Source organism: Tachysurus vachellii, chromosome 1 (assembly GCF_030014155.1).
Source record: "Tachysurus vachellii isolate PV-2020 chromosome 1, HZAU_Pvac_v1, whole genome shotgun sequence".
Classification (NCBI taxonomy): Eukaryota; Metazoa; Chordata; class Actinopteri; order Siluriformes; family Bagridae; genus Tachysurus; species Tachysurus vachellii.
In genome coordinates this window covers 22,156,023-22,174,403 of record NC_083460.1, presented here as the reverse complement: position 1 = coordinate 22,174,403, position 18,381 = coordinate 22,156,023, and the positions used below count along the sequence as shown (strand labels likewise).

Genomic DNA, 18,381 nt, shown 5'->3' with positions numbered 1-18,381 from the left:
TCATTCTCTGGATGATTCTGCTGGATGCAATTTCACAACCCTCATATCACTGAGTGACATGGAAATTATGGAAGTGTTTTTTCCATTGCCATGAACACTGCTGCAGCTCCCCCTCCATGTATTGATTATCGAGGGCTCTACCAGATCAAAGTCAAATACACAAATCTAGCTAGTCCCTCTGTGTAAAAGTTCCATTTGTCTACTATCTTCTTTATGGGATATCCTTGGTTGCAAGGAGTAATTGTGTACCAGGAAAGGTAACCGCATTCACAGAATAGCCGACTTTCACAATGGTCGAAGAGTTTAAAAGATTCCTAGGGTTTGCAGACTTCAACTGATGTTTCTGCTTTAGTTCCATCTCCACTCCACATACCAACTGCAGAAGGGACTTAAGCATGGAATGGAACACAACGCCAGATGAGGCCTTTGAGAAGCTGAATACTACATTCACCACTGCTCCTATCCAGAAACATCCAGACCCATCCAAGCCATTTACTGTAGGAGTTAATGCCTCAGAGACTGGTATAGAAGCAGTACACCCACCCCCATGGGTTTGGAGTGAAACTAAAGATCCACCCAGTGGTATTCTACTCTAAGAAAGTGTCCAAAGGCTACTTTTGAATTCTTGAGAATATTGTGACTAATCTCAAGAATCTGGGCTAGCTTCAAGGAGAAGTCACATATTTGGTTACCATCCACAAGCCAATGGACAAGTGGAATAAACAAATGAAGGGATTGAATTTTTCCTGAGGACTTGCTCTGAGAACCATTTTTTTAATAATAAAACAGCAAGTGGTTGTAACGAGCAAGTTCTCCAAAAAGTGTAAATTGTGGCTAAAGTGGAAAAAGTCTGAAACTGTCTCGGTTAGCAGAAGTGTCATAGTAGCCTTGCAACAAAAACTGATTGTACTACACAAAGCTAAGAGCTCTTGCAGGGTGCAATGTAGGTAATAGCTATCATTAAGCTCTTTAATTGTAACTGTATAAAGGTTCTAAGAGTTGTGACCATTTTATTGTACAATACACAACAGAAGTTTATTTAACATTGTTCGTAGATCATCAGATTCTGAACCTAGATGACAATTTGTGAATACAAGCTCAATAAGGAGTCTGGTTACTGAATGGTTGGTTGTGTAAAACCCCAGAAAACTCTGGAAACAATTGAAGATCTTCACATTAGGATGAAATGATGAAAGCGTTGCTAAGTAATTGGCTGCGCTGTGATGTTCTCCAGCACAGCAAAGGCTTGGTCTGGGCTTTAATAATAGGCCACGTTTTCTTGGAGGGAAGCTGCATGCTTCAATGAAAGTTTGAATGAATTTATAATTGTGTTTATACGGTTCACTACAAGGAACTGTTTTTATTTTATCTTTTATCTAATACACTCTCAGTTGATTACTTGTATCATTATTTATAAAATAATGCTAATATAGTGAGAAAAATTAGTTGTTTGAGAATTGCTATTGTACGGTTGAACTCTTTGAATATATTTTCTTTTAATATCTTTTTTAATTAGTTTTTATTGAATCTATTGGTTTGTTCACTGTTTAACGGTTGTAACATTACAATATTATAATGCTTGAGGAATTAAAGCGTTAGTAATATTCAGGTTGCAAATGTCTGTTATGCAGGATGATTTGCAGGGACCAGCACAACCAGCTAGTAACCAACCTTTAATCTCATTGTGATATTGTCAGGTTTTATAAGATGTATTTACAGTTATTGGTTTTCTGTGGAAGAGCAACCTCTCTAAACTGTATTTTAGCAAGCTAGCATATGTTAACTGCTTACCTTATTACTGAAATGTAACTCCTACTGCTGTCTAACACTTTATCTAGCTAAAAACTAAAACCGTATTTAGATTTCTGGTTCTGTTCTCTAGACATTTTTTGTTTGCTACTGCCTTTCAGCTAGCTAGGATTGTCTAAGGTGGTGTGTGATGACTGTGCCATATCTATTTGCATGAATTGGTATGAAGGTAGGATGTTGAAGACTGGCCGTGCTCATCAGTGTTCTTTTTCTGTTATTAATGGTAAAGCTACAGTGGTTATGAAAACAAAATTTGTCAGTCGGGAATATCAAACTTTGCCTCAAATGAGTTAAACAAAAAAAGAAACCATAATTATAATGTGTGTGTATATATCTCGTCGCTGTCAGGCGGAATCCTCATATCTCCAAAACCATTATTTTTCAGGAAATGAAAAAAACGCCATACCTTATCTGCAGTGCACAGGGTTTAGTCCGTGTTGCAGTGTGTTGCGCTAAATTCCTGTCCTCAGACGAGCACCAGAACTAGTGGGGGTCAAGATTTTTTTTTCTTTGAGCCCAGTGTTTTGAAGACATTTACCTCAGAAGACGTGTTGATTCGTTGCAACTCTTATTAAGGAGAAATATGCCGCGAAGCTCTCCCGCGGAGTGAGGAAGAGGTGGACAGTTGAAGTGTCCAATGGAGTTATGAGATTTGCTCAAGCTATTTTCAAGACTTTAGATTGGTTAATAACTTATTAATCGATATGTGAAAAAATATGAAATTGACCAAATTTGGACATACGAGGTTTCCGCCCGACAGAGACGATGTGTGTGTGTGTGTGTATGTATATATATATGTGCGTGTGTGTGTATATGTATATATATATATATATATATATATATATATATATATATATATATATATATATATATATATATATATATATATATATATACGTATATATATATGTATATGTATATGTATATATATATATATATATATATATATATATATATATATATATATATACACATATATACACATACATACACACACACACGCACAATAACTGCAGATGTTGCAATGCTATATGTTTTGTATATCGTTTACAAACAATCATTTTTATGTTAAAGCTGTTCAGAAAAATTGTTTGGAAATATTTCAGAAAGTTAATATTTACTCAACTAAACAGGGGACTATTTTCCAGAATTTAATTTTTTAGCTAATTTTTTCCTTGCAGTCAATCAGAAATCATAATTACAAGTCCACACTGGCAGCGTCACCTCGATTAGTCAGGGCATGTTTACAGGTGTGAAATTGATATTGTAAATGGGGAAATTAGACACATCTGCTACCTGCTACATAAGGTTGTGTGTTGAATTATACTTTGATTGTTATCGCAATAAGAGGACGAATTCCCTTATGAGTCCTCGTGTTGTCTCAGGGAGTTTTACCACTTTCTGAATTTCTGTAAAGCTGCTTTTGTGGACAGTGTCCATTGTTAAAAGTGTAATAGGAATAGAATTGAATTTTAACAGAATAAAATGGAAGTGTTGGTAAAACAGCGAGACATAAATTATAAATGTATATAGCAGTAATAGCCATTATTGTTGTTATTTATTTATTTATTTATTTATTTATTTGATTATTGACAAGCAAACTTGATGAAAAATTTTATTTCTAGGTCGTGTACTGCTGCAAACTGACATTATTATTATTATTATTATTATTATTAGTAGTAGTAGTAGTAGTAGTAGTAATATTAATATTACCATTATTAATAGTATTATTATTATTATTACTGTAATGTCCAAAAGTGACATTAGTCTCACAGATTGTGAGATGTAGATACACATTTAAAAAGTCCAGCTTTCTCTTAACCCACTTTAATGTCATAAACCGAGCCATTCTTTATGTACTACACCTGTTTATCCTTAAAGATCAAATGGTCCTTCTTCGTTATTAAAGCAGTGCTTGCAGGATTAACTCTCACTGCAGAGCACACAGACCAGGCACGTTCCTGCAATTCACAGAAGAACGACTCAGCTAGGGAGACACTAGAAGGTCATATGAGGTGGGGGGATGTCATATGGGGGGGTGTTGTTTGGGGAAATGCTGTATAGGGAGTGTGTATTGTATGGGGAGGTGTCGTATAGGGAGTGTGTAATATAGGGGGTGTGTATTGGATAAGGAGTGTGTAATATAGGGGGTGTGTATTGTATAAGGAGTGTGTAATGTGGGGGTGTGTATTGTATGGTGAGGTGTCCCTATGTCGTATAGGGAGTGTGTAATATAGGGTGTGTGTGTTGTATAGGGAGTGTGTATTGTATGTGGAGGTGTCGTATTGCATTAAGATGCATTCCAATACAAATGTATTTAAATTTTCATGTAAGCTACCGAGGAAATAAAACTCATAAGATGCAAAGAGTATAATACATCCAGACTCTGCAGTTTTTTTGTGTCTTATGTGGTGCTGAATTATGTTTGCAATATTGTTTAAAAACATTACTGAACCCCCTCTGAGAGTGAGGAAGGCTGGGGTTTAGTTTATTCTCTGATCTGGAAGTAAATGCACTCAAGCTGAGAATCTGCACAAGGTTAGCTTTAATATTAAATAATATTTATTGATTGTTTTCTACTCTGTACTAAGTACTGGCATAGATCTCTTAGATAACAAAGTCATGAAAGTCCGTGGGTGGGGGTGGGGTGGAGGCTGTAATGAAACTACATGTGTATTATAAATTCTACAGTGGACCTCCATGTTACTGTAGCTGACGGCGCCACTACCTGTCTGTTTGATCTCCCTAAATTCTCCGGTTGTCCAGAGTTTACATCCGCTTGCTCCATCATTTGCTGGTTTCATCATCAGGTTTTTAAGGATTTCCTCTTCCTCCTCCTCCTCCTCCTGTTCCTCCTCTCACTTTCCCTTTTAGCAGCTGGATGTCATTATTCTGGATTCTGTAGTTTGCTCGCTGCATGAACTATTTGTGATGCACCTTTTATTTGAAGCTATTTCTGTTGTTGTATTCATACAGTATTGCAGTATTTTTCAAATTGAATATCTTGAGACATTAATATTTAACATAATACTTTCTGTCGTCTGTTTGAATTTTCTGTCGTCTGAATTTAATACAGAGAGAAAACTATTTGTTTATACTTTATCAGATGAATTTAATGAAGATTTCTATTAATTACTGAGCTAAACCCATCTGATCGTATCTTTTGTGTCGTTGTCAATTAAAATGAACCTTTTCAAATTTACACCAGGAAAAAAATATTCTGGCAGAAATGACAGCGATCTTATCAGTTACACTTTCAACTATGGGACTTAATCCTTAATCTCTCTCTCTCTCTCTCTTTCTCTTTCTCTCTCTCTCTGTCTCTCTCTCTCTCACTCACACACACACTCTCTCTCTGTCTTTCTCTCTCTCTCTTTCTCTTTCTCTCTCTCACTCACTCACTCACTCACTCACTCACTCACTCACTCACTCACTCACTCACTCACTCTCTCTCTCTCTCTCTCTCTCTCTCTCTCTCTCTCTCTCTCTCTCTCTCTCTCTCTCTGTGTGTCTCTCTCTTTCTCTCTCTGTCTTTCTCTCTCTCTCACTCACTCACTCACTCACACTCTGTCTTTCTCTCTCTCCCTCTCTCTCTCTCTCTCTCTCTCTCTCTCTCTCTCTGCAGGGCTCGATGCAGGATGTCAGATTTGTTTTTTCTTCAAACGGCTACATGGTGCAGTGTCCCAGCCTCAATCGCAGTAAGTGGATATCAGCTTTATGTCAATTACAAGCTTACGTTCCTCCATTTCTCTCCTCTATGACGGACCCAGCTTTGCTCATGTGACTTATTTTTAATAAAGAAATTCATTCTGTGTCTTAATTATTACTGTGATGAATAGCTACAGGCTCAGATTTCTGATCCTACTCTGAATATAGATTCTAATCTCATTCTCCTCCATCTTTCTATTGCACTCTCTTATTCCCCCATGTCTCACTTTCCTGTTTTTCTCTGTCTCTATTTACATTAATGATATTTGGCAGACATCATTATCCAGAGCACCTGAGCAATTGATTGTTAAGGGCCTTTGATCAAGGGCCCAGCAGTTGTAGCTTGGTGGACCTGGGATCTTTTTGAGCAGTAGTCCAACACTTTAACCACTAATCTATTCATTTCCCCATGCCCTTATAGCCTCCTTCAGCTGCTCCTCATGGCTTTGGCTTACGCTCAGCTCCTTATTCTATCGTTATTTGCTTAATCCAATTTAACATAAAATATACATTGTATAATTACTGTTTTGTCCTGAACAGTTCCTGAACATGTGATTGCTCCCAAATACTTTAATTAAACTTCCCTTTGTAATAAATATATTTTGCCACTGAATATATTGCCATTAAAGTGACACTAGCAGAGCAGTTTAGTTCGGTAAAGGTGAAATAACATGCAGTCACATCACATCGCATCGCATCACATCACATATCACATGTTATGTAGCAGTTCATTAGCGCAAGTTCGTTAGTAAACATTAGAAATCAGTTTCTCAGCTTCCGAGCACGAATGAGTTTTAAACGGTTTATCACAAGTAGCTAAATCAAGAGCATGATGTGCTGCATGTCAAACACCAACTGATGCATTTAAGAGCATCAGTTACACGATTAAGTTCATGTTAATGTTTTATAAATGATGTTAACGTAATCTAGGAGACACCTAAACTGGTTGCTGAGCGTTAAATTCTGAGCGTTAAAGCTCACACTCTGCACACACGTAGAAATCAGGAATCTTTGTCCAAATGTGGTACACAAGGAGGGAGCTCGGTAAATAGATCATCTGTAGTTCAAAGATGAAACAGTTGTGGCGCACTTTAACGCGGAACGAAAGAGTATGAATGAGTATAAAATCACAGGCTAATCACACACTAAATAGCCACAAATCACACACTAAACACAGGCTAATCACACGCTAAACACAAGCTAATCACTGGCTAATTGCATGCTAAACAACCACTAATCACACCCTAAACTCTGGCTAATCACAGGTTAATTACACGCTAAACAGCCACAAATCAGACACTATAATCACTGGCTAATCACATGCTAAACACAAGCTAATCACATGCTAAACAACCACTAATCACACTCTAAACACTGGCTAATCACAGGTTAATCACACGCTAACCAGCCACAAATCAGATGCTAATCACAAGCCAAACACACGCAAGTCACAGGCTAATCACACACCAAACAGCCGTTAATCACACGCTAAACACAAACTAATCACTGGCTAATCACACGCTAAACACAAGCTAATCACTGGCTAATTACACGCTAAACAATCACTAATCACACGCTTAACACCGGCTAATCACCGGTTAATCACATGCTAAACACTAGCTAATCACCGGTTAATCACACTTTAAACATCCACAAATCAGACACTAATCACACGCCAAACATATGCAAATCACAGACTAATCACTGGTTAATCACACGCTAAACAGACGTTAATCACACGCCAAACGCATGCAAATTACAATCTAATCACATGCTAAACAGCTGCTAATCACATGCTAATCACAAGCTAATCACATGCTAAACAGCCACAAATCAGATGCTAATCACAAGCCAAACACACAGAAATTACAGGCTAATCACACACTAAACAGCCACTAATCCCAGGCTGATCTGAGTGTTCGCACACACACTGGATCTTTTTATTTGATCATTTCTCTGAACTATGCAGCCGTCAGACTCAGAAGCTGTGAGTAAACAGGATATACAGTGCATACAAGGCAGACTGAGCTCCAAAACAAAACTTTACATTTCAGGAGAAAAGCAAATATGCTTTTATTTATTGACCCTTTGCTCCATTAAGCCGACACAGACCGCACGCTGAGCTCTCCGGGAGATGCACTGTGTGTCCCAGCTTCATCACCATGTCTGTTTTTATGATTCTGGAAACCTTTATTCAAATTGTAATAAATTGAATAAAGTGTGTGTGGTTGGTGTGTGTGTGTGTGTGGTTGGTGTGTGTGTGTGTGTGGTTGGTGTGTGTGTGTGTGGTTGGTGTGTGTGGTGGGTTTGTGTGTGTGTGTGTGGTGTGTGTGTGTGTGTGTGGTGGGTGTGTGTGTGTGTGTGTGTGGTGGGTGTGTGTGTGTGTGGTGGGTGTGTGTGTGTGTGTGTGTGTGGTGGGTGTGTGTGTGTGTGTGTGGTGGGTGTGTGTGTGTGTGTGGTGGGTGTGTGTGTGTGTGTGTGGTGGGTTTGTGTGTGTGTGTGTGGTGGGTTTGTGTGTGTGTGTGTGGTGGGTTTGTGTGTGTGTGTGTGGTTGGGGTGTGTGTGTGTGTGTGTGTGTGTGTGGTTGGGGTGTGTGTGGTGGTGTGTGTGTGGTGGTGGTGGTGTGTGGTGGTGTGTGTGTGTGTGTGGGTGTGTGGGTGGGGGTGGGGGGTGTGTGTGGTGTGGGTGTGTGGGGGGGGGGTGGTGTGTGTGTGGGTGGTTGGTGTGTGTCTTGGTGGTGTGTGTGTGTGGGTGGTTGGTGTGTGTGTGGGTGGTGTGTGTGTGTGTGGGTGGTGTGTGGGTGGTGTGTGTGTGGGTGGTGTGTGTGTGTGTGGGTGGGTGGTGTGTGTGTGTGTGGGTGGTTGTGGTGTGTGTGTGTGTGTGGTTGTGGTGTGTGTGTGTGTGGGTGGTGTGTGTGGGTGGTTGTGGTTGTGGTGTGTGTGTGGTTGGGGTGTGGGTGGTGTGTGTGGGTGGTTGTGGTTGTGGTGTGTGGGTGGTGTGTGGTTGTGGTGGGTGGTGTGTGGTTGTGGTGTGGTGTGGTGTGGTGTTGGTTGGTGTGGGTGTGGTTGGTGTGGGTGTGGGGTTGGTGTGTGTGGGGTTGGTGTGTGTGGGTTTGGGGTGTGTGTGGTTTTGGGGTGTGTGTGGTTTTGGGGTGTGTGTGTGTGTGGTTGGGGTGTGTGTGTGGTTAGGGGGTGTGTGTGTGTGTGTGTGGGTGGTTGGGGTGTGTGTGTGGGTGGTTGGTGTGTGTGTGGGTGGTTGTGGTGTGTGTGGTTGTGGTGTGGGTGGTGGTGGTGTGTTGTTGTGGTGTTGTGGTGTGTGTGGTGTGGCGTGTGCGTGTGGTTGTGGTTGGGGTGTGTGTGTGTGGTTGGTGGGTGTGTGTGTGTGTGTGTGTGTGGTTGTGGTGTGTGTGTGTGTTGTAGGTGTGGTGTGGTTGTGGTGGTGTGTGTGGTGGGTTGGTGTGTGGGTGGTTGGTGTGTGTGTGTGTGTGTGGGTGGGTGGTTGTGGTGTGTGTGTGGGTGGTTGTGGTGTGTGTGGGTGGTTGTGGTGTGTGTGTGTGGGTGGTTGTGGTGGGTGGTTGTGGTGTGTGTGTGTGTGTGGTTGTGTGGTTGTGGTGTGTGTGTGTGGTTGTGGTGTGTGTGTGTGGTTGTGGTGTGTGTGTGTGGTTGTGGTGTGTGTGTGGTTGTGGTGTGTGTGTGGTTGTGGTGTGTGTGTGGTTGTGGTGTGTGTGTGGTTGTGGTGTGTGTGTGGTTGTGGTGTGTGTGTGTGTGGTTGTGGTGTGTGTGTGTGTGGTTGTGGTGTGTGTGTGTGTGGTTGTGGTGTGTGTGTGTGTGGTTGTGGTGTGTGTGTGTGGTTGGTGTGTGTGTGGTTGTGTGGTGGTGGTGTGGTTGGTGTGTGTGTGGTTGTGTGGTGGTGGTGTGTGGTTGTGTGGTGGTGGTGTGTGGTTGTGTGTGTGGTGGTGGTGTGTGGTTGTGTGTGTGGTTGGTGTGTGTGGGTGTGTGTGTGTGGTTGTTGTGGTGTGTGTGTGTGGTTGTTGTTGTGTGTGTGTGTGGTTGTTGTTGTGTGTGTGTGTGGTTGTTGTTGTGTGTGTGTGGTTGTTGTTGTGTGTGTGTGGTTGTTGTTGTGTGTGTGTGTGGTTGTTGTTGTGTGTGTGTGTGGTTGTTGTTGTGTGTGTGGTTGTTGTTGTGTGTGTGTGTGGTTGTTGTGTGTGTGTGTGGTTGTTGTGGTGTGTGTGTGTGGTTGTTGTGGTGTGTGTGTGTGGTTGTTGTGGTGTGTGTGTGTGGTTGTTGTGGTGTGTGTGTGTGGTTGTTGTGGTGTGTGTGTGTGGTTGTTGTGGTGTGTGTGTGTGGTTGTTGTGGTGTGTGTGTGTGGTTGTTGTTGTGTGTGTGTGGTTGTTGTGGTGTGTGTGTGTGGGTGGTTGTTGTGGTGTGTGTGTGTGGGTGGTTGTTGTGGTGTGTGGGTGGTTGTGGTGTGTGTGTGGTTGGTGTGTGTGTGTGTGTGGTTGGTGTGTGTGTGGTTGTGTGGTGGTGGTGTGTGGTTGTGTGGTGGTGGTGTGTGGTTGTGTGTGTGGTTGTGGTGTGTGTGTGTGGTTGTGTGGTGTGTGTGTGTGGTTGTGTGTGTGTGTGGTTGTGGTGTGTGGTTGTGTGGTTGTGGTGTGTGTGTGTGGTTGTGGTGTGTGGTTGTGTGGTTGTGGTGTGTGTGGTTGTGTGGTTGTGGTGTGTGTGTGTGTGGTTGTGGTGTGTGTGTGTGTGTGGTTGGTGTGTGTTGGTGTGTGTGTGGTTGTGTGGTGGTGGTGTGTGGTTGTGGTGTGTGTGTGGTTGTGGTGTGTGTGTGGTTGTGGTGTGTGTGTGGTTGTGGTGTGTGTGTGTGTGTGGTTGGTGTGTGTGTGGTTGGTGTGTGTGTGGTTGGTGTGTGTGTGGTTGTGTGGTGGTGGTGTGTGGGTGGGTGGTTGTGGTGTGTGTGTGTGGTTGTGGTTGTGGTGTGTGTAGTGGGTGGTTGTGGTGTGTGTAGTGGGTGGTTGTTGTGTGTGTGGGTGGTTGTGGTGTGTGTGGGTGGTTGTGGTGTGTGTGTGTGGTTGTGGTGTGTGTGTGTGTGGTTGTGGTGTGTGTGTGGGTGGTTGTGGTGTGTGTGTGTGTGGTTGGTGTGTGTGTGGTTGTGTGGTGGTGGTGTGTGGTTGTGGTGTGTGTGTGTGGTTGTGGTTGTGGTGTGTGTGTGTGTGTGTGTGTGGTTGGTGTGTGTGTGGTTGTGTGGTGGTGGTGTGTGGTTGTGGTGTGTGTGTGTGTGGTTGTGGTGTGTGTGTGGTTGGTGTGTGTGTGGTTGTGTGGTGGTGGTGTGTGTGTGTGGTTGTGGTGTGTGTGTGTGGTTGTGGTGTGTGTGTGGTTGTGTGGTGGTGGTGTGTGGTTGTGGTGTGTGTGTGTGGTTGTGGTTGTGGTGTGTGTGTGTGGTTGTGGTGTGTGTGTGTGGTTGTGGTGTGTGTGTGGTTGTGTGGTTGTGGTTGTGGTGTGTGTGTGTGGTTGTGGTGTGTGTGTGTGGTTGTGGTGTGTGTGTGTGGTTGTGGTGTGTGTGTGTGGTTGTGGTGTGTGTGGTTGTGGTTGTGGTGTGTGTGTGTGGTTGTGGTGTGTGTGGTTGTGGTTGTGGTGTGTGTGTGTGGTTGTGGTGTGTGTGTGTGGTTGTGGTGTGTGTGTGTGGTTGTGGTGTGTGTGTGTGGCTTAAAGCGAATTAAAAGTTTAAAATGTTTCTGTATATTAACCTTGTGACTTTTATGTATCTCCTGTTCTGTTCTTCTTCTTCTTCTTCTTCTTCTTCTTCTTCTTCCTCTTCTTCTTCTTCCTCTTCCTCTAGCGTGTCCAACATGCAGTGATTTTCTCAGCCTTGTTCAAGGAATAATGGATCTGCAGGACCTTTTGTCTAAAATGACATTGAAGGTGAGGCTTCTCTCCTCCCCTTCCCTCCATCCTCCTCTTCTCTCCTCCCTCTCTCCTCTCCTCTTCACTCCTTCATCCTCCTCTCCCTCTCCCTCTTCTCCTCCATCCTCCTCTCCTCCATCCTCCTCTCCTCCATCCTCCTCTCCCCTCCTCTCTTCTCCTCTACCCCTTTCTTTCCTCTCTTCTTCTCTACTCTCCTCTCCCCCTTCTCTCCTCTCCTCCCCCTCTTCTCTCCTCCTCCTCCTCTTCTCTCCTCTCCTCCATCCCCCTATCCTCTCCTCCCCCTCTTCTCTCCTCTCCTCCCCCTCTTCTCTCCTCCTCCTCCTCTTCTCTCCTCTCCTCCATCCCCCTATCCTCTCCTCCCCCTCTTCTCTCCTCTCCTCCCCCTCTTTTCTCCTCTCCTCCATCCTCCTCTCCACTCCTCTCTTCTCCCTCTCCCCTCCTATCCTCTCCTCTCTTCTCCTCTCCTCTCTTCCCCCTCTCCTCTCCAGTTAAACATCATGTTTAGACAGCAGCTTGTTGTGTGTTTACTCTATCAGTAGAAAAAAACGATGGCAGCGCTGCTTCTATACAGGTTTTTTACTGATATCAAGTGAGAGGGATTAGAAAAGGAGAGGATTAAAGAAAACGATTGTTACACTTTTAAACTCGTATCGACTGAGCGTGAGATGAGGTTGTAGATATATTTGTATTATATTCTCACATTCAGCTTTTTTTTTCATCTTTTGTAAATAATCAGTGATCAGACACACTGGTTATTTTGTCCCTTATTCATTAGTCACATATCTTTTTTTTATTTCATTGTTGTTATGTAAAAAAAAAAACCTTCTCATGTTGTATTCCTGTTTTCAGCCCAGTACTCGTTCGTTTCTCGCTCTCTCACCTCCCACACTTACAGAAGGAGCTTTAGAGAGCTGTGCGTCCGTCTCGAGCGTCTCAGTCTTGCTTTTTCTGATTCCTCTCAGCAGGAAGCTCCTCACCTGACTGTTGAAAACGCATCAGGCCGTGAAAAAGGTCCTGAATCGAGGAACCGTATTCCGTGCCGTCCTCCATTTTAATCAGCAAGACGTCGTTCCTTTCCGCTTCATACATTGTTACATGTCTGGAATACAAACGCTGATCAGGTCTCGGATGAACGAGAGATGGCTGGAATGATGAAACACAGAACATCCTGCTGTGTTTGTTAGGTAGAGTAGAATAGATCTCACCAAGCCTGCTCCTTCACACCATCTCCTCATCCTCTCCACTCACAATTTCATTCATGTTTTTAGCTCATGGAGGGTTTGATGGATTAAAAAAAGAAGTGCCCACTGGGAGCTTTAGTATTGGTATTGATGATAAAAAAAAAAAAAAGACAATAAAAATACAGTAATGGTGTGTGTGTGTGAGTGGGTGTGTGACCTTTGTGCCTGTTGACATATGCATGAGACCTTCAGTATTTTCTCTTCTACAAGCACACTCTAGTTTATTTTTATCCCGTTAGTGTTACAGCAGTTATTTCTACTGAAATCTATTTCTACATTTAAACAGTTTAATTCTCTCCATGAATAAATTTCTCCAGTCCTTAATTAGTCATTTGCTATAATCATAGCTGCAGCTGCTCAACCCACCACTTTAAAAAGTCATCAGAACTAAACCAAGTCATTCTGCACGAGTGTAAATAGTGCAATGGATTGTGCTGCTCCTGGTTTATTGATTTACTGAGTGATTGATTTTGTCTTTTTTGATTTTGATTTTGACGTTGTGTGTGTGTGCCCTGCGATGGGTTGGCACTCCGTCCAGGGTGTATCCTGCCTTGATGCCCGATGACGCCTGAGATAGGCACAGGCTCCTCGTGACCCGAGGTAGTTCGGATAAGCGGTAGAAGATGAATGAATGAATGAATGATTTTGTCTAATATCCTACAGGGAAAGTTTCCTTCCAACTGAAATCGCTCACTCTGTCCGAACACAAAGGATGTACGATATCTTTACAGCGTAAAGCCTACAAGCTCAGGCTCAGAGAATTCTTAACCTCTGACTAGTGTGTAGGTTATTTTTCAAACGAAACAGCTTGTAATTTGTCCCACGATTCCTTCACCTGTCACTTCCACAGCTCCAGTCTCTGGACCTCCAAGGCGTCGGAGACTCGTGTCTTTATGTCTCCGTCTTACGTTTATACCTCAGCACGCAGAGGGTGATATTAACTCCAGGAGTTGAATAACCTTGAGCCTTGAGGAGGTCAGGAAATCCATGAAGAATAATGCATAAAGAATATTTTTCTCCTTCTAGTCGACCTTTCCGACGATCAATAAAAACATTTTGACTTTGACACAGTGAGCTCTGACCTGATGCTGTTAGACTGCAAGGCGCCGAGGAGAGCATTCAAAAAATAAAAAAATAAAACGGTCAGTTTTGACCGAATATCTGAGTAGAAACCGCTGAAATTTAGAATGTCTTTCTGATCTGTCTGTGTCTGGAGAGTGTGTGCGAGAGTGGAGAGTGTGTGTGTGTGTGAGAGTGGAGAGTGTGTGTGTTTGAGAGAGATTGAAGTCTGTGTGTGTGCCAGAGAGGGGTGTGTGTGCGAGCGAGAGAGGGGTGTGTGTGCGAGCGAGCGAGGGGTGTGTGTGCGAGCGAGCGAGGGGTGTGTGTGCGAGCGAGAGAGGGGAGTGTGTGCGAGCGAGAGAGGGGAGTGTGTGCGAGCGAGAGAGGGGAGTGTGTGCGAGCGAGAGAGGGGAGTGTGTGCGAGCGAGAGAGGGGAGTGTGTGCGAGCGAGAGAGGGGTGTGTGTGCGAGCGAGAGAGGGGAGTGTGTGCGAGCGAGAGAGTAGAAATCGTAGAAAGTTAAAATGAAGAGAATTTCACAATATTCAGGGAAGCTCGCGATTTTTCAACACATTGCAGATTTTCGCAGGTTTTTGCATCGTGTTACGTCACAACACACATTCTGCCAAATCCTTTCTCCATTCACGTGTGAACGTGAGCCCAGCTCCCAGAGAAACAGCTTGTAGGTTGTAGCATGGCTGAGTGACGTGATTTTAATTTCAGTAATTTAGTTATTCATGTGTTGCAGCTGAACTACGCTGAATCCAGGCTGAGTCAGTTGGAAAGCTGTCACTGTGAAAGGACGTGCAGCGTCAACGATGTCACGTATCGAGACAAAGAGCTGTGGACCGAACCAGAAAACTGCAGAACCTGCGCTTGCATGGTAAGAAAAAAACACCTAAGTCTCCTGTACACACAGCAGATAGTGATGTCACACGTCTGGACCCGGGGTCTGTCCGAGGAGCTCAATAACACACCCGTCCCCCGACATGAGCTGATAAGACAGAGCTTCCTGCAGCGTCAATGTAAAGATACTAACATGGAAAAATGGAACATTTTCCAGTTCTGTCACTTGGATATATTTTACCTGGAGATCTTTTTAGGGTTGTAGAAATTTGAATACGGAGAGAATTTTGGACAGAGAGAGAGAGAGACGGAGACAGAGAGAGAGACAGAGAGAGAGAGAGAGAGAGACGGAGACAGAGAGAGAGAGAGACGGAGACAGAGAGAGAGACGGAGACAGAGAGAGAGAGAGAGACGGAGACAGAGAGAGAGACGGAGACAGAGAGAGAGAGACGGAGACAGAGAGAGAGAGAGACGGAGACAGAGAGAGAGAGACGGAGACAGAGAGAGAGAGAGACGGAGACAGAGAGAGAGAGAGACGGAGACAGAGAGAGAGAGACGGAGACAGAGAGAGAGAGAGAGACGGAGACAGAGAGAGAGAGAGAGAGACGGAGACAGAGAGAGAGAGAGACGGAGACAGAGAGAGAGAGAGACGGAGACAGAGAGAGAGAGAGACGGAGAGAGAGAGAGAGAGAGAGACGGAGAGAGAGAGAGAGAGACAGAGAGAGAGAGAGACGGAGACGGAGAGAGAGAGAGACGGAGACAGAGAGAGAGAGACAGAGAGAGACGGAGACAGAGAGAGAGAGAGACGGAGACAGAGAGAGAGAGACGGAGACAGAGAGAGAGAGACGGAGACAGAGAGAGAGAGAGACGGAGACAGAGAGAGAGAGACGGAGACAGAGAGAGAGAGAGAGACAGAGAGAGAGAGAGAGACGGAGACAGAGAGAGAGAGAGACGGAGACAGAGAGAGAGAGAGACGGAGACAGAGAGACGGAGACAGAGAGAGAGAGAGACGGAGACAGAGAGAGAGAGACGGAGAGAGAGAGAGAGAGACGGAGAGAGAGAGAGAGAGACTGAGAGAGAGAGAGAGAGAGAGAGACGGAGAGAGAGAGAGAGACGGAGGCAGAGAGAGAGAGAGAGACGGAGGCAGAGAGAGAGAGAGAGACGGAGGCAGAGAGAGAGAGAGAGACGGAGGCAGAGAGAGAGAGAGAGACGGAGGCAGAGAGAGAGAGAGAGACAGAGGCAGAGAGAGAGAGACGGAGGCAGAGAGAGAGAGACGGAGGCAGAGAGAGAGAGAGAGACGGAGGCAGAGAGAGAGAGAGAGACGGAGGCAGAGAGAGAGAGAGAGACGGAGGCAGAGAGAGAGAGAGACGGAGACAGAGAGAGAGAGAGAGAGAGAGGGAGACGGAGACACAGACAGAGAGAGAGGGAGACGGAGACACAGACAGAGAGAGAGGGAGACGGAGACACAGAGAGAGAGAGGGAGACGGAGACACAGACAGAGAGAGAGGGAGACGGAGACACAGACAGAGAGAGAGGGAGACGGAGACACAGACAGAGAGAGAGGGAGACGGAGACACAGACAGAGAGAGAGGGAGACGGAGACACAGACAGAGAGAGAGGGAGACGGAGACACAGACAGAGAGAGAGGGAGACGGAGACACAGACAGAGAGAGAGAGAGAGAGACACAGAGACAGAGAGAGAGAGACAGAGAGAGAGAGACACAGAGAGACAGACAGACACAGAGAGAGAGACAGACAGACAGACAGACAGACTGTGTGTGTGTGTGTGTGTGTGTGTTTTAGCTGATTCTGAGCAGGTTATTGAATCTGTTTCAGTGACCTGCACAAAGTCTCAACTCATCCTTCTCGTGTTCATGTTCCACGTTTCAGAACGGCGCCGTCGAGTGTCGGAGGATATTTTGCCCGCCTGTGAGCTGCTTGGAGGATTTTCTCCCTGTTCACGTGAACGGGACGTGCTGTAAGAAATGCAGATGTGAGTGGCAAATGTTGGTTTGTTCCTTTGTTTTTTTTTTTTTTTAACTCTTAATTAATCCGTTCATTCGTTAACAGCCCAGACGACCCTGATCAAATCGTGTAGGGGAAAAGAAATCATTCTGCCCACAGAAGCCATCTAATATATCGGACCACCTTTTAATTAGGGATGTAAGAATTAGCAAAGTTCATTAAACACTCGGGCGTCATCAGATCTGTTCATTAGTTTGGACTTTACCAGGTTTGTTGACATGGTTCTCCTGTCCTCATGCAGGGTCTGAGGATCTTCTCCACACTCGTGACCTCGTGACACGAAGCCGACACTTTATAGAGTCTTCAGCCCGAGCAGAACTTAGTTACGAAGCCAAAAACATCAAATATAAAAATATCGTAATTTAAATGTCCTGTGCAGTGAGAAGTGGTGTGATGAATGTGCGGGGAATTAATCCAGCAGGGAAAATTCTAACGAGGCTCATTTTGGTGGATTTGGTCAGCCGTGTTAGAAGAAGCCTTTTTAAAGGTCATTCGAGCGTAAAATGGCTCTGGAATAATTCTCAGATCTACATTTGTGCTGTTTGAGCAGATTGCTGTCAGTGCGCCGAGAGCTCGGACTAATGGAATCGAAGGCTAGACACCGAGCTCCGTTTTTTTTCTTTCTACTTTTTTTAATTATTTGGATCTTTTTCACTTGGACTGATATCCTGTGAGTGCAAAAAAACCCATTATTTCTCTATTTTTCTTTCTCTCCTTGCAGCTAAGTGCTCCTACCTGGGCCGAGCACTTTCAGAGGGTCAGCGTGTTTTCCTACAGAGCTGTAAAGAATGCAAGGTCAGCAAAACACCACTTTGTAATTGGCCGAGATTTCCAGAGGGTGATGAAATCTTACAGGGTTTCTTCAGCTTTTTCAACACTTATCAGGAGAAATGACTGATGCTCGTTCTGTCCATCCATAATGCAAAGGTTCTGACAGCGTTACAGCAAAATCCTCACAGCCTGAGGAGTTCTAACAGGACAACACACACACACACACACACACACAGAGCTAGGGGCGGTTTTACAGTAGCGGTGGTGAACCTGCTGGGGAACAGAAGAGACAGATTTCAAATCATTGTATGTTCTTAATTAATAATTGTTTACAAATTTGAAATTAAAATCCTGCTCAGAATTCTGACTCCTTATGTGCTTTCAGCTTGTATATCCCATCTTTCTGATGGAAAGTATCTGAAATGAGTCAGTTTGTTTGGATTTATTTATAATACAGATTCTAATCCATTGCTTTGTAGTCTTTAACACGTTACACACACGTTCATGTACTCAGACCTGCTTCATTCCTTTTGTTATTTTGTTTTATTTTAGAATGGAGTGATGGAGCCAGTGAATGAAAGCTGCCCAAGTCTGAACTGCACAATAAACGAGCAGATTTTGCCAGAGAACAGATGCTGTAATGTCTGCAGAGGTAAAGTGTTTTTACTGTTCTGAGAGTGACTGGGTGATGAGTGTTGGTGTCGAGTGATGAGGTAGTGATGAGAGGGGATGGGGGATGAGAAGTGGGTGATGAAGATTGATGAGGGGTGATAGAATGATGAGGGAGTGAGGATGAGTGATGGGGTGATAGGGTGATGGGTTGATGAGGGGTAATGAGTGATGAGGGGAGGTGGGGGTGAAGAGTGATGAGGTGAGGTGAGGGATGAAGAGTAATGAGGGGGAATGGGGGATGAGAAATGGGCGATGAGTGATGAGGGTTAAGATGATGACGGGTGATGACGGGTGATGACGGGTGATGAGGGGTGATGAGTGATGAGGG

General features: G+C 44.3%; 1 protein-coding gene across 4 annotated transcripts in view; it reads left to right on the top strand.

Moving 5' to 3' along the window:
• Window positions 1–18,381, top strand: part of LOC132850712 (protein kinase C-binding protein NELL1-like) — a 154,851-nt gene that overhangs the window by 59,176 nt on the left and 77,294 nt on the right. For all 4 annotated transcript variants that reach the window (XM_060877391.1, XM_060877385.1, XM_060877396.1 and 1 more), the window contains exons 6-11: window positions 5,435–5,507; window positions 11,356–11,438; window positions 14,488–14,622; window positions 16,476–16,578; window positions 17,332–17,405; window positions 17,934–18,033. In XM_060877391.1, coding sequence (XP_060733374.1) covers window positions 5,435–5,507; window positions 11,356–11,438; window positions 14,488–14,622; window positions 16,476–16,578; window positions 17,332–17,405; window positions 17,934–18,033 — 568 coding nt within the window. The remainder of the gene's footprint in view (window positions 1–5,434; window positions 5,508–11,355; window positions 11,439–14,487; window positions 14,623–16,475; window positions 16,579–17,331; window positions 17,406–17,933; window positions 18,034–18,381) is intronic.